Raw genomic sequence first — 23,326 nt, 5'->3', positions numbered from 1 at the left:
TTGTTTTTGACCATTTTATTAAAAAAATAAATTTCCTATATCAACATGTGTATCAGGTTGCTGCATGACTGATCCATTACCATAATATTAAGAGAAACATTGCATTCTTCACATCTCGAAAAGGAATACAAGCTCCAGGACATTCTGAAAAACAGAACCATGTAATCAGAACTAAAGTATACCACAACCTGTTTTGTTTTTGTTTTTTTAAAAAAATCATTTCAACAAAAAACCTTGCCCAGGCTGGTATGCATTTTGCTAAGTCTACTCTTCTAATATAACTTGTTCAAGAAGTACTATTATTATTATTTTGCCACACCAACAAAAGTTTACATTTGTTGCCAAACCTTTTTAGGTTTTACTCTAGCTAGCTTTTTTAAAAAATGACTAGTAATTCTCAATTTTGAGGATCATTAGTGCCACTTGTGCGCTTTTATATCTAATCCCAAGAGCTGTTGCTTCAGAGTCACAAGTTATCACTATGGATTTCTTGAGTGTAACACTGACAATGCCATGAGGGCTCTACAGCTGGTCTGATGACGGCAAATATTGGGAAAGTATGGAAAACATAAGGCTGCAATCCTAAATCTGGGCTCCTTAAATTGAAGCCAATTAGACAGAAGCAATTTTGTGTGCTGCACTACAGCGCCAAACAGTACTGCCTTGGTCTTCCTCTTTGGACAAAGTAATATCAGAACTAGCTGCGTGTAAAAACAAAAGCAAAAAGGTGTACTGAGCGGGTGACACTGCTGTAAAAATCAAGAACTGATGCAAAAGTAAAAAATCCTGTGTATACAGGTTAAAAGGACATATGGAGTCATGATGGTCTAAAACTCAGTATATTCCAACAGTATATTTCCTCCCATTCAATGTCTCTTTTGGACAAAAGCATTGTTACACCAAAACGTATCTGCAAAGGAGTTTCTGTTCCGCAGTTTTCAATATCAATACCTTGTGAATATTTAAGGAGTTATGGAAGAGACTTGATTTCTTTTGGACTTTTTAAAAAAGCTGGCATCATAAGGCTGTACTTCTTGAAACGTAATTTAAAAATCAAATTACATCATGGAAATATGCCAATAAGTTGTCTCAGTATTGGAAGATAACTCTACTTAAAATTGAGGGGGGAAGGAAGCAAGCAAGCAATGACATCTAGCAATATTTTGGTTTTCTGGACAATACAAAAAAATAGTACTCGTACATTTAAGAAATGTTCCATCAGATAGATAAAGCACATATGAATGCACATTCAGAATTCTGACACAGAAAATGTAATGTGGACAATTTGCTGCTATTTCCAAGCACACTTACAAAAAATACAATTTCATAATGAAAGAATTGTCAAAATACAGTTGAGCAACGATCGGGAGCCACACCCCCAAAAAGGATTCAACAGTATTACTTAAGCTCTGTTTCAGACTGTATTAAATACTGCTTGAGTAAACTTGTGGTCATAAAGCAGCATTATTCCAAGCACTTGTGAAGTTCCTTCTTTCATTATCTGAAGTGTCCTTTACTAAAGATTACACTGCCTGGCACTCGGATTCAAAGTGCAAACTCCTCACCTTGGAAACACAATGCATTTAGACACATTCTTATATTGTTGTACATAGCTGAAGCAGACACATCTTGTATATGGCAACTGTAAATCAAAGTATGGGTTTGATCACCTTGCTACATAGGTATTCCCCGTGCATTACATAAGTCTTACTGGGAAATGTTCAATGACAACTTTACTTAAACACAGAAAGAGTTAACCAATTCATCCTATAAATATCTTCTTTATTTGCTTTGTGTCTAGAAGTTTCTATTAAGTTCTATTAACAGAAATACATAACAAAAGGTCTTCTATGTAGTGAAAAACTTAATTACAAATATTGAAAAAGGTTGGACTAATTAACATATGTACAGATTTGTCTAGTTAATATATTGAGGGGAATCTGTTTAATTAATGACATACATTTATAAGCATCAACAGTAAGTTTCAGTTGATAGTACTCCAAGTCCTTAGTTTGGGCAATGAGGATATGGTAAATTTCAAGATTGTGTTGTTTTTTTAAAATGTAGCCATAACATGCAACAGAAAATATTCAGTCTGAACAGCTGCTGATAAATTGTTCTATTCCTTCCTGAAAAGATTTCTCTGCCAAATTAGTGTCCTTCGGTCCCTTCTTTTCTTTGTTCTGCTGTTCCTGTAGATTCAGGATTATGTTTCGTATTTCTTCTCGTTTTGTTTTCATTCTTGGGCGAGGAAACCAGTCTGTTAAATTCATTGGTAGTTCAAAACTTAGAATAGGAGTCTAGTAGGGACAAAAGAAGTAGGTTTATAGCAAAATGGCCTATAATGTATGACTTTTATATGACAGATTCAAAAATTAAGAATATCGGAAAATGCCAGATTTGTTACATTTTTACCCTTCCTCCAGTTTCCTCTTAAAAGAGCATACACATAGTACAACATACTCCTAAAGAAAACAATCATACAGAAATTCTCAACAAAACAATAAAAACTATATTTATTTCCGCTTGCTGAAATGTACAAGGCCTTCATGAGCAGAGTGCATAAACTAGCCTAGCTGAACTAGTTTTGACTACATTGAAACATTGATTACTATATTTGGTTCTATTCAGCTACCTTCTTAAGGTCCCAGCTGCACAATACATTTAAAGCAGCGTCATAACACTTTAAACTGTCAAAGCTTCCCCCACGGAGCTCTGGGAACTGTAGCCTGTCACAGCTGAGAATTGTTAGGAGGACCCCAATACGCCTCATAGATCTACAATTGTGGCTTAACAGTCAATCTGTCTTCTCAGGAACTGTAGCTCTATGAGCGGAATTATGGGTCTCTTAACAACTCTCAGCACCCATAACAAAATGCAGTTCCCAGAATTCTTTGGAAGAAGCAGTGACTGTTTAAAGTGGCATGATGCTGCTTTAAGTGAATAGTACAGATGGGGCCAGGATAAAGCTGTGACAATGTTCTGTAGACCCGGGGCATTAGGCTAGAATGCTGGCTTAATAAGAGAAGCAGGAAGGTTGTCTTGCTCACACCTTACAGATTTATCTATCGTTAGAAGCAGTTTATGGTCTTCTACCAGAATGCCCTAGATAACTTTTGCACAGGCTCACACAATACGGCAAAAGGGAGTGAAATGCTTTTTCTTTTCTTTTCTTTTTTGTCACAAATGGAGCACAGGTTTGCCATTGTTATAGTACTCGTGATGGATCATCATCTGCAAAGAATTCTACAGCTCCAACACTCAGCACAATACAACATGCATTGGAAAGGGTTCCTACTGACACCTCACTACACAATTTAAATGTGTACTTAATCCATTTGCATCTATAAAATTGTTCAAGGCACACTGGGGAACTAGAGTCCCCACAGCATTTTAAAGCTACTTTACATTAAATGTGTGCATGTTTATATAACCTATAGAACAAAACAAAACAAAGTATCAACAGAAGCATTAATCCTAGGATTCAGCCATCATCATTATTCTATGTTGTGGAGAAAGCTACACTCTTGCTCATTCTTCTTAATTTAACCTATAATAGGTGCTGCCGCCAACTAGTCATCCTGACACAGTAGCCTACTGAGAATGTGGCAAAGATAGGCAGGAGTTGCCTTATCAAATCCAAAGCAAACATAACATTGGGAAGTAACTGGTCTTTTACAAATGCCGTACTGCAGCTTGTTAACTACCTCTAATCATTGTAAAATAAAAGCCATGGAGGTATAAAAATGTGGAGACAGGGCCAAGAGGTGCATACAAGCACTGCTTCCAATGTCCCTGGGTACATGAGCTTCCGTTCAGATGTCTGAAGAAAGTGATTAGTTCTGCATAAAATGCCATATTCCACAAAGAAAACAAGATAGCGTGACACTGAATTCCACTATTTTTGGCTATTATGAACATTCCGCCTGCCCGAGCTTGCCAGATTGAATGATCCCTCCACCCCTCCCCCACTGTGGGGGTAGCAGGGAGCACATGGGGGAAGAGAGTACAGTCATACCTAGGATCCCAAACGCCTTGCGACTTGAACGTTTTGTCTCCCGAACACCGCAAAAGTGAGTGTTCCGGTTTGTGAATGTTTTTTTGGAAGCTGAATGTCCGACGCAGCTTCCTATTGACTGCAGGAAGCTCCTGCAGTCAATTGGAAGCCACGCCTTGGTTTTCGAACCTTTTTGGAAGTGAAACGGACTTCTGGAACGGATTCTGTTCAATAACCACAGTATGACTGTATAGAAAGCCCAGCTGCATGGAGTTCATTAGGTGACTCCCATCCACAGGCTCCAGAAATGTGCATGGTGGCTAAATTAAACCCAATAATTTCAATGTCCCTAAAATTTTAAACTAAAAATACCAGTAATCTCACCTCAAAAAAGCTCTCCACATACTGTAGCACATAAACTCCACAATCACTAAAGTTGTTCTGCTGTGGCACTTTAGGGTTTGAGCCTTTCATAACATCTTTGGAGAAACTTCTTTTAGTGCCTTTCCTGACTTCCCACTCCACCTCCAAGTATCTGCAATATAAAATCAAGAGGATGAGAAAAATGCTTTTATGGGATGTTCCAGCATTGACTGAAAAGGTTTTGCTTGAGAGGTCAACTACTTACTCCCGTAGTGTTCTAACGACGTTTGATCGGGAAGGCCCTCGCAATGAATCCATGAGCAGAATGCAAGGCCTACAAGAAAGCAAATTGTTTTGGTCTCATTAGAATTTTGCATATGCCACAGTGTTAAAACAAGGAAATGATATTATTTGATGAGGGTTCATATAGCTCTCACAGGTATGTGGGGGGGAAAAGGAGATTTCTTTCATGATCCGTACACAGTAGAAGTCTCTTTTTTCTTCTTCACATCTATGCAACCAGGAAGAAGACACAGGTTTTGTTTCACTCCACCTAAAAACTATGCAAGGAAATCAGCCCTGAGTGCTCACTGGAAGGACAGATTGTGAAGCTGAGGCTCCAATAGTTTGGCCACCTCATGAGAAGAGAAGACTCCCTGGAAAAGACCCTGATGTTGGGAAACATTGAGGGCACAAGGAGAAAGGGACGACAGAGGGCGAGATGGTTGGACAGTGTTCTCAAAGCTACCAGCATGAGTTTGACCAAACTGCGGGAGGCAGTGGAAGACAGGAGTGCCTGGCGTGCTCTGGTCCATGGGGTCACGAAGAGTCGGACACGACTAAACGACTAAGCAACAACAACAAAAGCTATGCTGCATTTTGCTTTCATTTCATTGTGAATGCTACATGAATGTACAGTAAATTACAATGAGATTTAACAAAGGACTAAACACAAATAATTTGAGCAGCTATGTACATGTATTATTTCATGACAATATAAGACTAGATCAGGAACAGGGAGGGAGCTTGCTGCCCTCAGGATGTTGCTGAATGAAAACTCCATTCTTCTCTGACTACTGGTCATATTGGCCATCCCACTGAGTGATGGAGTCCAAAAACCTCTGAAGGACCACAGGTTCCTTAATCCCTTGCCTAGACAAGACCCAGAACTACACTCAAAAGATCAGAACTTTACTTCATTTTTCCTCTAACCTGTATATCTCAAAGCAAGTGGATTTAGATTTGCATAAATATGCCTACCTTTTAAACCACCTACTATTATTGCAAAAAGAAAAGTTTATGTCCAATTCTTTATATTCTTATAAGGCAGATGGGAGTTGAGGTTGTGAAAGAGTGCTGAAGGTCACATAATTACTTCATGATGGAGAGGAAATAACAAGTCAGTCACAGCTCAACTGTAGAGCCACAATGATAAATAATCTACCTAATTCTTAAAGCAGGAAGGTAATTAACAACTATACAACGAATGTAGCCCAGGTGTGTGTATAAGGATAGCTATCCAGCACCAAATCCAAGGGTCAGATCCTGCATTAGTATAGCAATTATATTCCCCAAGCACTCCACTGGTAGGACTTTTCAAGCATAGAATAGAATTATGTACAGTTATATTTACCCATATCAGTTACTCTATGTTTGGCCCATTAAACTTTTAAGAGGAACAACATATTAAGAACAGCTTACACATAAGGTGCAAAACAGAAAAAAATCAAGTGAATAATAATAATAATAATAATAATAATAATAATAATAATAATAATATATTTCTATTGAAAAAGCAAATTTAAGGAACTGGTTAGCAACATAAGGAGCCATAGCCTAATATGTGTGGATATTAAAGTAGTTGTGCCCTTTTTGCTAAGCAAAGCTGATATCTGAAGTAGTATTACATCGACCGTTAAGCCTTTGGATTCGAGCTGGATAGATACTTGAGCCACCATCTGCTTGAGACAATCCATGCCAGGCTGTGGCACAGAGTCACAGTAGCTCTGAATGCGATATTCTAAAAGCTTACAACATTAACAGGTTTCTCTCTGGTGGAGCAGGCAGACTGTTAAGAATACTTCACTGGTGATGCAGATACTTACAGCAAACATAAGCCATAATAATGTAACAATGTATATTAATTCTTTTGTAAACCCAGAATTGGCAAATGAAGAAAAAGAGGTTGAGTAATCTAAATTCTGAAAGAATAAAAAAGCAGAGATTTTATACAAGCTTATTTACAATGTTCAAATCCTGCCTTACCAGAGCAGGAATTAATTTTTTTTTAATTTGAGCTTTTAATTTGGAAATGACAGAACAGGGGAACGAAAAGAACACTGGATTCAGAAGACACATCTGTGATTATTAATGGAAAGCCATAAATGTGTCACTTCAAAACTTACTGTTTACATATAGTTGGCTTCAGATGCCATTGTCCTAATTCTGAATTACAATGATCATCCGCAAGACCATCATCATCACTGCTGTTGTCCTAAAATAGAAAATATGTATTTGTAAGATTCTATCTTAAGAAACTCAGGAGAAGCTAGATTTACATATGCAGCAAGGTGGCATGATCCATGTGGTTATAGGACTCAGGCAAAATGCCAGCTCCCTCCCCTACTCATGCCTTTTATGTTACAGGCATTGGGGGCTGGTGCACATTGGGATTGGTCGGGCAAAGGCAGTAGATGAAGCCAGGACCAATGACAGAGAGAGACAGAGCCAATGAACTTTTCTTCTTTAAGTAACCGAGTTTGGCGGGAGTGGAGAAAAAGAATTTAAACTTTTTCTGCAACAAAGACCGCCACCTGTATTTGAACTACTCTTTGTAATAAAATCAGGAAGCAATTCTTCTGTTCCAGGAGGAACATTATCTAGAAATTAGAACTTAGAAACCAAATGAACCTATCAGTACAGAAAACCCCCACATCATAGAATGATGGGAGAAAAATAATCACACACAAAATATAGTTTCCATTTCTGCAGTAATCTCTGCAGCCTGCAATGCAATGTAATGAGCAATATACATTTCTGCCTTTATGCAGGTAAGTGTGATACTTCAAAGTTTTGAAGTTCCACCTTTATGCTATGTGAATATTTTCTTGGAGGACAGCAAATGACCCTTCACCCTTCTGAAAAACTGACCTGTTTACCAAGGCAGGTGCAATCCAAGTACGACTGCAAATATATGAATTATATATGACTATATAATTCAAGCTGCACACAACACAGAAACTACATTCAGTAGATTGCCTCTAGCTCTTGAATAAAGGCAGGAGAACTAGCCAAAAGAAAACCTACAGGAAAGGCTAGAAATAACTCAGACAAAGATTACAAAGTATTTAAGAATATAAAAGCTAGATAAAAGGTTATGTTTAGAAATTTCTAGGTGGAGGACTATAAATCCAAGCCATCTTCCTATTCAGAATCTAAGTATCACAGGATGAGAGTATTTCAAGTGTACCACTAGGACTATGAGGATAGAACTTCTTTCTTAGCTATTTTTATTTCCTGAACAGCTGTGAAAATACTTTTCAAAAAGATTCTGAAGTCCCTCTAGGTAGAAATTACTGACCTGCATCCAGTCTCACTATGCCTCACATATACAGCTGATGAAAGGAAAAACAACTCATTGGATGAAGGAACAGGACAGCCTGTAAGTATTAGTCTGTATAGTCTTTGAAATTGCAAACCACACTAGTAACTCTTCAAATAAAGACTGCTATTTAATATATAACTGGACTGATATCCTTGAATAATAGAAGGGGAAAAAGGGAAAAGCAACATTCCCTTGGTGCACGTAATGTGGAACAAGTTCCACATTAAAGTGAAACTTTAACACAGTCCAAAATTCTGTTTAACAAAGAAGCACTTTCTGCTCAATTTTTGATGATTACAATGATGGATAAAGCTCGCCTTCTAGTGGCTGGAGTTGGGAACATAACCACAGAAAGTGCTCCAGAGAAGTACTGGAGAAATGCTAGGCTGTATTTTATTGAAATAGAAATACAGTGGTACCTCGGGTTAAGTACTTAATTCGTTCTGGAGGTCCGTTCTTAACCTGAATCTGTTCTTAACCTGAAGCACCACTTTAGTTAATGGGGCCTCCTGCTGCTGCCGCGCCAACAGAGCATGATTTCTGTTCTCATCCTGAAGCAAAGTTCTTAACCTGAAGCACTATTTCTGAGTTAGCGGAGTCTGTAACCTGAAGCATATGTAACCTGAGGTACCACTGTAGTGCTAACAGCACTAAGTAAGAAGCCTTAATCTTTATATATATCTTTAATATATAGAATACATGCATGTACACACACACGTATCACTAGTTAAAATTAATCTTCCATTTGTCTTTGCAAAAGCACAGCCACTTGAAAACACAGTTAAGTGTCACATTGCCATCGTACGTTAGTTTACTAGCCTCAAATAAATGACTGATAGGTTGTTGAGGGAGTCTTGCAATATACACTACACTAAGAACACCTCAGCTACAAAAATGCTGAACACCTACTTAAAAAAAAAAGTACTGAAAAGGTGATTAACAGGTTATTTGCTCCATTTTAATACCTGTTCTACTGAATTCTTTTAAACACCTTCACCCCTAGAAATAAAGAATACTAGTTATATCCAAGTAATGCTGTTTAGACTTTTTACCTGGTTATCTTGATCTTCTGAAAAATCTATTAGTTCATCTTCATTTAGTTTAGTGCTGTCAGTTGAATCTTCACTGTAGTTTAGTCTAATTTTCTGTAAACCATCTGCATTAACCACAAAGATTAGTAAAAAAATGAAAACAGAATTGCCACAGACATATACATTATATACATTAGCTTCTGGACAGAAACAGTAAACCACAAAGTGGAATAAATGTTGTTGGGTTTTTTTTTTGTCAGCATCATACATGAGAACAAGTGTCTAACTGAAATCTATACTTCCAACAGTGCAATCCTATCCCTGCTTAATAAGTCCCATTGAGTTCAACGGGATTTACAGGCAAGTGGGTTCAAGACTTTGGGCTCAGCTATCAAGCTAAAAACACTCAGCTAAATTACATCTCACAGCAGTGCTGAGACATAGCTTACTGTACTGACTGGGAAGCAATATAGCACACACAGCAACACAGTAGCAGGATGTCAGCTTGTGAAACAATTTTTTCTGTTGTGTGTTCAACATAACATTAAGCCAAACCACATTCCCAGAGAGGAGATTGCAGCCACTTTGCTCCTTCCCTGGTCCTGCTATTGTGACCTAAATTGTGGTTTGCCTTAGTGCATTGTCAGAACCCGGGCTTGTAATTTGTCTTGCTCCAGACAGAGCAGGAATTGCAGCCAAAGTCTGTTCTTGGAGCTCAGGTCGAAATGACACCCTAAGCCAAAAAGTGGCTTAGCTAGCAACAGGACTAGAGGAGGTAGGTAGGTAAGCAGTCACAATCTTCCCACTCACATTGAGTCCACCCATTCGCAGTGAGCCAGTTTGGCTATTATGAATTAGGCAGATGCACACTTTCTATACAAGAACTGCTTAAGCGGACAAATCAAATGGTTTGCTTGATCAGAACTAAGTAGACGGTTTTACTCTTCTCCAGTTGTGAAATGATATATTTTTGTTTTGTGTGGTTTGCAATGTGCACAAGTAGGAAAAAACACACAGCAAACCTTGAGCTCGGACCTTCTGTTCTCTCCCTTCCTCCCTTATGGCCAGTAGGATTTCAGAAGTTTTAGCTTTTACTTTTGGTTTATCCAAATCAGCCCAAGGCTCACTGCAGCTTGTGAATGTTTCACTAAAACAGGGTTTATTGAAATGTGTGAACAGGACCACATATTTCACGATGTAAAATATGTTGTAAAAATGGTGTCCCGGGGGGTGTATGTGGCCAAATCAGCAAAATGTCAGGGAAAATCTGGACGTACGGCAACGCAATAGAAAAAGCTGTGGAAACAACTCAAAAAGCTTAGGTTTACCCAACAATGTTGGAGTCATCCTAAAAAAACCCCTTGAAATATGGCAACCCTAAACAAGCTGATCACTTGGCTCTAGTTATACAGGGTGAGCCCGTTAAAAGAGGCCCCGTGGATAGTATGACATCTTCCTCATACATTTACCTCAGCAACAAATTACTTCAACAAAGTACCGAATGCTGCATATTTTTAGAAACCAGTAAAGCTTAGTATCTTAAGGAGGCATCACTGATTGCATTTCTGATTTTGAAAATGGTGGTCTTTGAATTCCACATCTGAATCTCCAGAAGGAGCAAAACAGTGATGATCTGAAGAAAATCTAAACTTGAAATCTATGACTAAATTTATATTAGCTTTTCTGCAGCTCTAACTAAAGAAAATATAAATGTTAGTTTTTAGTTTTCCGAGCCAAGATTCACCAACCACTGCACATTTACCGTAGATCAGCTAAAATTCTTACATTGGTGTTTTTGCAACACTGAAATGTTACCATTTGATGCACAGCTGGAGGAAAATATGTAGAACAAATCTTTAGTGGCTGGCTGATTCTAAAGAAACCGGATTCTTAATGTGAATCTAGAAAGTGGTCTTATAGTGAGCATATACTTGGCTTATCTAGCACGGTATTGTTTACTGTCGCTGGCAGCTATTTGCCAATGCTCAGCAGAGGGCATTCCCACCAGCAATCGCTGACATGCTTTTTTACAAGATATGCTCCATATTGAACTCCCACTGAGCTTTAGCAGTGCTACAGTCTCAACACTCCCCTCCTCCACCCCATCATTCACTGGGATTTTTTTTAGCAGTTTAATTATTTAAAGGAAAAAAATATAAGTTATATTAGCAGTAATAAGGTATCAAATTCCAAATATCAAACATATATAGCCAAAAGTACATACCCGTAGCCTGGATGTGAATTTTATCTTCGTTCTGCATGCCATTTGCCTCTGAAATCCTATGGTCATGTTTATGAAACACAGATTCCACAGTTCTCAGTCCTTCTGGGGTGCTGTTTAACTGATTTAGTTTTTTAAAGCCACTTTTCACAGAAGGGGATCTTTTGCAATACTGTGATTCAGTCTCCCCGGCTTCTATGCTTGTGTCAGTTAATGCTGCAATATGTTTCTTGTTCAGCACCTTCTTTGTAAAAGATGCCGAAGAGGAGTGATGTAACGTATTCAATTCACTAGGTACAGGAGGAGAAGTGCTTCTTTCTTGATCCAAAGAGGAAGATTTAATCTGCATAGATACGTTTTCGTGGTAGTACGGATTGGTCTCATATATTGCATTTTCTAAACCAGGGAAACAGATGACAGCCAAAAACCAATGGGCCCTGAAAAAAAAACAAAAAACTAAGAATTGACTCATCATACACACACACACACACACACACACACACACACACACATAATATTACTCATTTAGTATAGATCAAATAACTCCAAAATTATTTGTTCATTATTTACATTCTTATCATAGTCATCTGATTCACACATTCATATATGTAAATAGTGTGATCACATTTAGAGAACAAGAAACAATAATTGTATGGATAAACTGTAAAGGGAAACTTAAAAATTGCCTCCTCCTGGAAATTTCTGGTAAATTGCACTGTTTTAAACCAGAATCCCTGGTCAAGCACAATGCAAAGCCAGGACTCAGTAAAAGGGAAACCAAATGTTGCTGAAGTACAGTGCAATCACAGCTTATGCGTTCAATTTCAAAGGTTCTGTGTATAAGCAAAAAACACATATACTCAAACCCTTAGAACTGAACTACCTAGGGCTTTTGGAACTGGTACATTGGCTCTTATGAGATCTTGCAGGGCCATCCAAGTTTCCACGAAATCTCACAGGTGCATCCCTGATCCAAGAAGAGGAGACAGCTATGCTTGGGAGGCAAGGCAGAGAGCTTAAAAAGCTCTTTTTGCACCAGGAAAACCCAGCACAAAAAAAAACCTTGCCAGACTTCAACCAGCTAGCCTTCAACTGCATATATTTGAAATTGCGCAAGTCAGATGTGCAAAGATGTGATTGCATTGTACTCATCCTGTGTGGTCAGGAGGGGAATGGGGGAATTTGTGCACATGTGTGCCTGGTGTTTTGCTTGGGCTCATTCAAGCTCATCCTCATAGCACTACATCATGGTTTAGCATTACGTGCAAACACAGCCAATGACCTGTGCAATCCTAGCATGTGTTTCATCATGAAAACAGTCTGTACCAAAAACACAGCTGGTTTTGCCCATACTAGCTGCACTGCTCAGGAGCAAATGTGTCCTTCAAACAAATAGAGACGCCGCATTGCAATGCAACTACCTATTCCAATTTTCCCAGATAAGTGATTTATGCAAGGATCTCTCTGTAGATCTAGTTTCCCTATTGGGGGGAACTTGAACCAAAAGAGAATCTTCAAGGACATCAGAGAGGTGGAAGAATACTCAGTTTGTGGTTCTGACAGTTGAAGAGAAGTGGGGAAAGAATATTTGGGGGAAAGGTGTGCATATTGAGAGAATAATAACTCAGGCCCCAGAGAAGATGGGGTTACATACAGATGATATCCAGGGTTTTCTGGACGGTATGATAGTTGAGAACATGGCTCAGATAACAGACACACAGTCCCACAACCAGTCATAGCAGAACAAATTCTACTTACGCTTCATTAAGAGGAACAAAAATAAAATCTTTTTCAAATATATCAACATGTCGTGTCCATGTTTTCACTCGTCCATGCCGTTTCTGCTGAATTCTGCGAACACATCAATATAAAACAATATAAAACACAAGGATTGGTATTTAGGTGATATTTATGCATTCTCCTCTCCAACAATGAGGATTTGACTATTATCACAATCTTGTGGCACCAGCTATGTGAATATGTTTAGGACTTCTCCTGCATCTTCAGTTGTTTGGGCGGAAATAATATTTTTAAAAAGTCAAAATGAATTGCCAAGTGGTAAATCATACAGCTTTTACTTATAAAAAGTACCATTCTGTTCTTCTACTCAATTTATGATAAATGAATTTGTCACATATTAATCTGGGTCAGATGTACATGACCCTCTGGCTTGTGTGCTCCCTCCCTCTCCTTCTCTGGTGCAGCCAGAGGCATATGGGAAATTTTTATTTTCAATCTCCTTATAACCATATTGGAAGGGGAGGGCCTTGAGTCTGAATGTTCATCTTTAAAAATGCCATTGTCCCCACAGGGGATGGATGAGACATGCTGAAACTGGAATTTTATAATACATATGTTAACCAAACTTACGTAAGTTTTGAGGTTTCTTGGAGATTTCTCCTCTCCCTCTGATTAAGGCGTTTGTAAAAGAAGGAACTGAATACATGAATTCTATCAGCATCTTCTTTTTTCAATTGTTCAAGCACCAGATATCTTTATTTTGAAAAAGAGAAACAAGAACAAAATAAAACAATGCTTTCATTCTTGCCTCTAAAGACCTGTTATTCTTGAAAAGACTGCCACATGCTGGCCATTCTACGCAGACAAAAGTAGACAAATGTAAGAACTTTATAGTTTCAGCAGATATACTTTATTTAGAATTTAAGGTTTGTCCATCAACTTGCCTAAGTTAGACAGACACCACAAAAGGTTTCAATACACTCAAACAACTTACTTCAAATAGAAATCAATGATTACGTCGTTTAAAAATTCTCCTTCATTTAAGCAATGAAGATCTTCATTGGTCACAGAAATACCACCCTTTGCAGGAGGTGGGGGATAAACAATCAACCTGCAAATAATAATAAAAAGTTAAATAAATACTGAACTGAATTATTTAGGAAATAATTACAACACTCAGAAAGACCTCTTACTTTTCTATAGGACCTATAAAGACTGTATGTGGTTCAACACTTTCATCATCATCAAAAAACTGGAATTGTGTTGCATTTCGCAGCTGCATTTTCGATTCAGAGACCTTTGGGGGGAAAAGAATACTTATTTACAATGCAATACCAAAGTCATAAAATATTAAAATCCTTTCCAATTCCCAAATAGCACAGCATGTCCCTCTTTTTATAAAACTACCTGTTGAAACCAAATAGAATATGAATTTGAACACAGTGGGCACATAGAGACGTAATGTTCCCAGCATCTTAAAACCATGGTTTATGGTACAGACAATGAGCACCAGGCCTGCACCCTCCTCTGTTACCCCTTCCCCTTTCCTGCTCTATGTCAGCTCCAGGGCAGATTTCCTGGACTGTTTCAACCAGATTCCCCATTATGTATGAAACAGGTAATTCAATTTTAATATTGATTTATTAACCAGGATATTAAGTTAAGATCAGAACCTGACTAAATATTCTGTTTAGTAAACAGACATAAAATAGCTGAAATATCACATTGACAAAATATGTTACATGGAAAGCATATATTTTGACTTGATAACATTTCATTTTTTCAGTTTTACTATCCAAAAATATATACTTTGGCCCTCTCTTTGATAAAATTTATCTAGAACATTGCAAAGGGCATTTCTAAACAAATGACTTCACAACTTATTTAACATTTTAATTCAATTTTGAAGAAAAGGAGTAGTACATGTTTTGCTTTGCCTTCTTTATGAGCCGTGCTTCCTCTAGAAGTGTCTTCAAAGGATTTTGTAAAGGCCACAAGCCTACTATTTGCTTCTTCAAATGTAATCTTCACAAAAAAATCAGAAATGTTGTTCCTAACACCAATATCAATGATTATTTTTTCAAATATTGCATTTGCATGTGGATCAAGGCCCGTCTCAAAAATTAAAATGATGTATTGTTCTTCAGGATCTATGGAGGGGGGGAAGAGTTAGGAGACAATGAAAGCATGCTTTTAAAACCATAATGCTTACATTTTCAAAAGTTAAAGTTGATAATAATAATTTTATTATTTATACCCTGCCCATCTGGCTGGGTTTCCCCAGCCACTCTGGACAGCTTACAGCACATTAAAAATGTCTGAATAACAATCACAGCTAAGAGGTCCCTGGCTGAACCAATTAAAGAAATTATTCATAAGAAACCGCCATATAAATGGAACAAAACTAAAATTCAATGCCTCATTCTAAAGAAAAGGTTCTGCTCATGAAAAAGCTAGAGTAGGGCACATTATGTCAACTGCTACTCGTGCAAGTTGCTGAAGAGACTGATGGAAAGGGAAAGAAACGGACACCAAACTCAGTTCAGGCACCCCCTTTTTTACTCCACAGCTCAAGTGCTTAACTACTTTCCTATTCTCTGGAATGGTAGCAAAGATCACCCAAGTGGGGGGTGGGGGAGTAGTATTAAGATACTGATCCCCAAAAAGGGCAGCTTGAGCATAACAGCACACACAGAGTTTTGTGCTGCACACAATTATCTCTGAGTAGAGTAGAGAGAACTGTGGTTCCTAACCTATTCTGGGCCACAGATCCCTTTAAGAATCTGATGAAAGATATTAACCCCCTGCCCAGAAAAAAAGGACATAACACATACCAGGGCTGCCAACTCCTGGGGGCCAAGCCCTTTTGCCCCCCTCCACCAATATTCTTTGGGAGGGGTCACTCCCAGAAATGCAGCATAATTGCAATAAAACATTCCAAACCAGTGTGTTACTTAAAACTTCAGGAAGTTGGGAAATGCAAAATATGCTATGCTGTCCTCAACATGATCTAGACAAAATTTTCTAAATATGCCAGACAAAAATATACCGTCTCCATTTATTAACCTAAAAGTACCACTGAATTCTGGTGCTGGCAAAATATGACTATTTTTTTCTAGTGCTATTTAATTAGAGCATTTTCAGAGAAACCAAAATAACTTTTAGTGAAATACAGCTCATCTCTAACACATCTCTGTTTCAAAATATTTTAAAACACCTTAAGTTTCAATAGCATACAAAGGTTCACTTACTTGCACCTTTACAGTCATACCAGACATTATCTTTTTGCCTGTTCATCTTCAGTTGGGATCTCAGGCTCTGACAAGCAGCAGGTATAGTTTGGAGGAAAACTACTGGCAACTTGCGAACACCACACCACTCACACTTCGTAAGGTCAGATGTTCTTAAAGAAATATCTCTAGTATCGTTTTCTGATTCTAGAAAGGTTCAAAACATATTTTGGTCAGAGATACTTACATTAACATTATCTGAAAAATGTAACTGTATGCATTTCAAGAAAATAAAACCTGTTAATCTATCTCTGAAATTTGCAATAGGTATATTTGCCCTACTATCAAATATAGCCTCGTAGTGTGTCTCTCTGCCTGGCTTGACAGTTTTAAAACTGAAATTCATGAAGTTAATACTTAAGGAGCGATTATTATTTCCAAGATCTTTTTTGAAAAGGAACCACTGAATAGTCATACAATATTAGGTATATTCCCTGCACCATCCAATTTTACTTTACAAGAAGGGAAACTGTCCCTTAAAGACTTATGCACTATTTACATGTGATGATATTCAGTATCCATTATTTCAATGGATCTACTATGGGTATGACTAATATTGTATCTTAAGGCTAAAACAATATATTCAGCAGCAAACACAGGAGCTTGGATCTGCAACTGGGCAAGAAGAACTTCCACTCACAGAAGGAGCACATTCTGCGCTTCTGCCATTCTCTGTAGGCCACTCACACCACAACCCGTATCATTCTGGAGTGACTTTGGGGGTACACAGAGGAAAGCAGTGGAAGGGGTGAATGTCACCAACACTTCTTTAGTTCAAATCCAAGATCCCCATCTTGGAATAATGCAGCCTCCTATGTTTACAAGTCAGGCCATCTGTCTCAGTACTGTCTACCCAGACAGGCAGCGGTTCCCCAAGTTTCAGGCAGGACTATTCCAACCCTACCAGGATATATTAGGAATTGATTCTGGAATCTTTTGCATTCAAAGCAGGTAAGTCTACCCCTGTTCTTGCCTATTATATGCAAAGCAAGGGCAGGACATGGTAAGTTAGGCTTACCGTATTTCAAACAGTGAAAAAGTGCTAAACATTTATCTTCTGTGGTAAGCATATTAAATCAGAAACTCCAAATCCAAATACATAGATTATTCTTCCACCATTCTCAGTACTTAGTACAGCTGTTGTGCACACTAATAATTCCAAACCAAGCACTGCTAGCTGCCCAAATTATAACTTAGAATAGGGAAATACAAACCTTCCAGACGTATCTTGATATAGTCTAGGCAAAACTAAAAGAGAAGGTCCAAATTACTGAAGTTATACACACAGGGAGAAAATCAACATCACACTCTTCTGATCGTTCTGTCAGCACGAACTTTTCTGCTTGTCAGATAGAACAACCCAATCTTTCCCCCTCCCCCTGTGTGCATTTCTGGGGATTTTCTTGACCCTCCAGAGCGGATTTGGGGGAGGCATGAGGAAAAGCCCCATTGCACGAGTAGGAGTCCTTATGATGGCTTCCACTGGTGCACTGGGTTAGTTGAATCTAGGCCACTGTCTCATTAACAACCTTCCCAACCTATTTTTCAAAATCAAAGCCCTAGTCACAAACCAGATTAGAAATTGCACCTCCTGACATAAAAGCCCCACTTTCTAAACCCCAGCATCATTTGATTGTAAAAGAAATGCATTTTAAGAGGTATGCAGGATATAATGAAGTAGCATCTGTGGTTGGTATACTAATTTTATAGAAGTTTAGGAATACATGGCTTTCTAAACCTGCAGGAACTATTCCTTTTTGTGTAAACAGAACTACGTTTCATTGCAGTGGAAATGATAGCTGCTTTTCAATCTAAGTAGAACTAGATTTTTTTTGGTGACACAACTATGTCTCCTGAAGCTCTACTAAGTGGTGAACATGGTCCTCTAATACATTTGAGTTTGAACATTTGTAGCCTGTGGCAGTTCAAACTAAGCACACTTCTGAATCAATATGTACACACACCCTGAATCTGCAGTACAAGTATAGATAGAATTATCTTTAAAATGGTAGCACATGTCTACAACAGTGATGGTTACCATCTGATTTTCTGCATCCAACTACAGATGGCACGCATGCACAAGACTCTAATAAATGGGCATGCTGTCTTTTTGGCACCTGCTAAAGACTTTCTTTGTTCAAAAAGCTTTCCTAACAGATTTTTATTCCAGTTGGCATCTGTATTGGAATTGTTTTTATATAAGTAATTGTCTTAACAATTAAAACTTGCCATTGTCATAATCATCTTCATATATCCAATTGCATTTAGTTCATCATCTTCCTGCCACCCAGCCCACTAACTGCATTTCCAACCTGTTCCTTAAGGATTTCAAAATTCATCTTGTTGGCCCAGCTATCTTCTGCCTCCCATCCAAATCTCCATATCCTTTGACCTCCATATTTTGAAAGACTTCCCAAATACTGCTATTGTCATTGCCTTGTTCTTACCTTCAAGAACTGCTCTTTGCAGCCTTTACTACGGAATTTCCTTTAAAAGACAAGGTGACAGAAGAAAAACACTTCCTGTGTTTCTCACACTTTGGCTCCTTCCATGACCTGCTATTGATACTGTAGCTCAATCATTTTTCATCACTCCATTTTATCTGCTGATTCCTTAAACTCTTCAAAGTTTCCATTTTCAGCTGCTTCCTACCTTCTACTCTCAATCTCGATGCCCCATTAAGCTATTTGTTATTATAAAGCAGGAACTAACCAAGCACAATATTAATTCTTTTACTTACAATTACAGGCTCCACCACCATTCTTCGCAGGGTTCCTATTCTTATGCTTCGACAATTTAGGATGACGCTTTCATAATTATTCTGATATTTTAAAGATACGACGACGTCAGTAGCATGTTCTTGCGAGAGGACTTTGCGCCGTTTTACTGGAGCATTGGCTACAACATTGCCAAACTGAAAAATAATTATCAGAATTCATCAAAACATTTTTACTTCAAAAGTTGCCTTTAAAATGTGCCTTTAAAGATGATCAGGCATTAAAGGCACTGATGGGGGGAAATGTGCAAATGAAGCTTTTCTTTCTTTAGAAAAAAATTTTCCAAACTTCTGTAAACATTAAAAACATAAATACTGGAAGTATGCAAGAGATAAAAACACTCCAGGGAGGGAGGAGACACACCAGAAGAGTAACAGATGGAAAAATAAAATTCTGAACAAGGACAGCAAAATAATTGTAATGACAAAAGAAAAAGGCATTAAGTTTGTTTGTTCAGAGAAAGAAAAAGAAAGAAAAGAGAAGAGAAAGAGGCATCCTAGCCAAAAGCAGTTTTTACGCAAGCTACTGCTGTGATGGTCAAAAGAGAATTGGCTGGAAGGCTGGAGCCACAATCTCTTGATACATGTGTATGGAAGTTAGAGACAAGGAGCCTACCAAGCCCATCGTCTAGTATTAAGAATTTCCTGAATGAGCTTGGCACAGGCACCAACGCCATATGTAGGACTACACAGAGACTACAAAAGAATATACACATTTTTTGATCTGGTCTAACTGTTTCTGTTTATTGGCTTACTATATTTACCCGCATAAACTGAACTGCCTATCACCTCACACCAGTTATAGCTTAAGAGTCCTACTCAAATCAAGTTGGGGAGACTGAATAGTAGGGTAGCAGAACAGAGGACGTGCAAAATAACAAAAAGGAAACACTTCAAAACCAACCGTGAAAATAGGTTAGATCGAAATAATGAAGTAACATCAGACTGCATTATTTTATTGTACAGCAACACCATAGGCACAATCCAAACAAATCCCACTGATTTCACCACAAGATTTAATCATGTCCTCCCGCTGAAATCAATGGTTAACTGGGAATGAGGGTGGAGTACGATCCAACTAAGTGACTAAAATACAAAATTGGAAGATCACAAAAAATTATAGAAAGACAATCCAGTAATTTAGGTTCCCTAAAAGAGATATCATATATTGAAACCAGACTGTTTCTTCTTTTTACATTATTATAAGCCCTGGACAAGCACACTATGTGAAATTTATTTCTGTAAAGTTTCTGTGACCCTCTAATTTTGCCAAGAATAATGTATATTAGTGATTTGTTATAATTTCTATTACATAACTTCTAATATTAATTTACCAGGTTTGCCTAACAGTCTGTATGGGTTGTTTAAATGTTGCCTTTTTGTCAGCTTTTGTTTGCAGGTCCTCTGTTCAGCGGACTTCTCTGGAATATCTTTTGCATGTTCCATGTATAATATTTCCACAAATCTCAAGAAACCACATATTTAAGAGCTATAAGCAACTTCAGAGGTTTGAAGATAAACTGTTACATAGAACACGCCCTTTTTAAAGAATTGCTGCCACGACTGTTAAGTCTTAAATTAACATACCGTGAAAGTTGTCCCCCTTGACAGCACTGCTCATGGTGCATTTTTGTCTTTGTTTATCCAATTCTTGCAGAGATGCTCAAACTAAAAAACAAAAATCCCCACCACGAAATCCTTATATTAAAGTGCTATTAATTGGGACAATTTTCAAAGTACTTTAATTTTAAGGAAATTATCGTCCTTGCTGGGTGTCACTTTGCTTACCGACAGCTAGTTCACACATACCAGCTGCACTGTTGAAGCCACTTCCCTGTTGCTACTTTCCATACTCCACTGATACTACAGGACTAAAAATAACACATAGGACGAGTGAACCACATGAAAGAATCATCCTCTTCCCCCAATCTTACTGATCCGACACTAGAGTTACCTTGCTCCTCTAAAATGGCTCTGACAATGTAAACTACCAGAACAGCGTGAAAAGCAGTCACAGGAAACTGGTTCTCACATAGTTGAAGCAAACTAAAGTCCCAATCCAGGGAACACTTTTAATTATGCATATGGACCTGCTTGTGCCCAGTGTGCTTCCCCACCCCATCCCCTGCTTTTTGAATGCAACTTTCTCTATTCAACCTGCTTCTAAACCTTCCAAGTTTCAAAAGCAGCTTGTCACACAGTCTGTGGGATCCGATGTTTTCAAATGCCTTGCTGGATTTATACTATTAGCCACACACATTTCCAGATTGTGGTCCAGATTTGTTAAATAGCATTTGAAGATGTTAACACAATCCAATAGAGAGAGAAAGCGAGATGAAAACTATAACGTCATGTTTTGTTTCGCTCAAGAGTAGATTATTTCCCCATAAGAATACTGCAGAATATTTGCATGTATTAACTATCATATGTTCACATTTATCTATCAATATTGTATATGCGCTTACACAATCATTTCAAACTACATATGGATGGACTACCTGGTCTTTCATTCTTGATTTTCTTGGTAATATGACTGCAGGTTCTGTGTCTGCTGTAATACTAGTTAACCTTTGTTCTAGTTCACAAGTGTTTTCCTTCAAGGCTGCCTCCACCTTTCCTGTGGAAGGGGCAGGAGAAGAGCAGGCTGAATCTGCTGGACGTGGCGATATGCTCTCAATTCTGTTAGTGCTGCCACTCTCCTCCTCCTCTTCATCATCACTGGATAGGACAACTGAAAGGAAAAGCATTTGTCTCAAGTTCAAAATATTAGTAACTGGAGGTGGTGACCTTTTAAGATCTAGGCTACTAACACCATTATTTTACCCCACAGCCCTTTCAGGTAACGAACGGGTTAAGACAGAGCTAAAGAAACCTAGTTTTACAGGGTGATAATCCTCCCTTTTGAATTATGGTGCTGGAGGAGACTCTTGAGAGTCCCATGGACTGCAAGAAGATCAAACCTCTCCATTCTGAAGGAAATCAGCCCTGAGTGCTCACTGGAAGGACAGATCCTGAAGCTGAGGCTCCAATACTTTGGCCACCTCATGAGAAGAGAAGACTCACTGGAAAAGACCCTGATGTTGGGAAAGATGGAGGGCACAAGGAGAAGGGGACGACAGAGGATGAGATGGTTGGACAGTGTTCTCAAAGCTACCAGCATGAGTTTGACCAAACTGTGGGAGGCAGTGGAAGACAGGAGTGCCTGGCGTGCTCTGGTCCATGGGGTCACAAAGAGTCAGACACAACTAAACAACAACAACAAATCCTCCCTACCTTCTCTACTCAGTATTAATTACATTTATACCCCACTTTTCTTCCATGGAACACAAGGCAGCATTCCTCATATCTCCATCAAAGCAGTGGCAAGTCCAGAACTACTTTGCTTGCACCAAAACCAATAAGCAACATCTGCATTTTGTTTCCTCCTCAGAAATCTCCCTACCAAGAGAGGGACTTTTTACAAATTAATGTATAACCAACATTATTAGGAAGTCTAAGGGTTCAAAAGAACTCTGTATTTTAATGTTTGAAATCGCTGTTTTTTATGTATACTTTTTTTTCCAAAAACTTAGTAACACACACACACACACACATATAACCAGCATTATTTGTTCTATGATTTAAAACTTACTTGGATCATTTAGATCAGATGCAGTTGTATTCTTCTGCCTTAAGTTTCCTGTAATTTTAGAACTGACTTTTCCATTCAACCGCAACATAGTAGAGCCGATGTTACGCCTCGCTGTGAAATCAGCTGAAACTGCCCCAGGAGAAGATCCATAAAACTTCTTTGTATTTAGTCCTGTGTTTAAAGATTTTTGCCCTGTTGAATTCTCATGTATTGGTTCTCGTGCTAAAGGTCCCAAAGAATCATTTAATTGAACACTTTGCATGGTCTGCCTTTGCAAGCCCCCATTACAAAAATTTCCACACATTTGGCATTTGATCTGACTTTCATTTGGTTTTCCTACGCATAGGCAAACGGTGGAGTAAGTATTCTGTTCCAAGCCCTAGAGATTAAAAAGAAGGTGGGGGGAGAGAATAAGTAGCTGTATTTATTTTGATCACATTTTCAAAATAAACACATTCGACATCCTATAAGGCTTAGGCAGATTTGAAGCGATGAGATGGAAATCTAAGCAATCTCTTTGTGAAATTTCAGGTTGAGAACCTGCCACAAGAACCTGGCTGCATAATTCAAATTATTAGGTCACATCATTTTATTTGGGCCTGTGCCTCCACTTCTAGTCTTCCCTCAAGTCAGTGTTGTTCAACCCACATTCTACTTTACCTCTGCCCTTTAC

The 23,326-nt window shown here is 38.3% G+C and overlaps 1 protein-coding gene across 2 annotated transcripts in view; it reads right to left on the bottom strand.

Annotated features, from left to right (window-relative positions):
* The window catches only part of SENP6 (SUMO specific peptidase 6), a 46,055-nt gene continuing 22,729 nt past the window's right edge, over positions 1-23,326 (bottom strand). For both annotated transcript variants that reach the window (XM_080997966.1, XM_080997967.1), the window contains 16 exons: positions 22,654-23,032; positions 21,521-21,753; positions 18,987-19,160; positions 17,461-17,494; positions 16,208-16,393; positions 14,880-15,106; positions 14,150-14,253; positions 13,951-14,067; positions 13,587-13,709; positions 12,975-13,067; positions 11,220-11,653; positions 9,017-9,120; positions 6,766-6,854; positions 4,626-4,694; positions 4,382-4,532; positions 1-2,300 (listed from right to left, as the gene is read on the bottom strand). In XM_080997966.1, the coding sequence (XP_080854092.1) occupies positions 2,091-2,300; positions 4,382-4,532; positions 4,626-4,694; positions 6,766-6,854; positions 9,017-9,120; positions 11,220-11,653; positions 12,975-13,067; positions 13,587-13,709; positions 13,951-14,067; positions 14,150-14,253; positions 14,880-15,106; positions 16,208-16,393; positions 17,461-17,494; positions 18,987-19,160; positions 21,521-21,753; positions 22,654-23,032 (2,727 nt within the window). In that variant the 3' untranslated portion in view covers positions 1-2,090. The remainder of the gene's footprint in view (positions 2,301-4,381; positions 4,533-4,625; positions 4,695-6,765; positions 6,855-9,016; positions 9,121-11,219; positions 11,654-12,974; positions 13,068-13,586; positions 13,710-13,950; positions 14,068-14,149; positions 14,254-14,879; positions 15,107-16,207; positions 16,394-17,460; positions 17,495-18,986; positions 19,161-21,520; positions 21,754-22,653; positions 23,033-23,326) is intronic.

Source organism: Podarcis pityusensis, assembly GCF_964106645.2.
Source record: "Podarcis pityusensis genome assembly, chromosome: 3".
Classification (NCBI taxonomy): domain Eukaryota; kingdom Metazoa; phylum Chordata; class Lepidosauria; order Squamata; family Lacertidae; genus Podarcis; species Podarcis pityusensis.
Note: the sequence above shows the minus strand (reverse complement) of the source record. Positions and strands in the feature narration are given on the sequence as shown.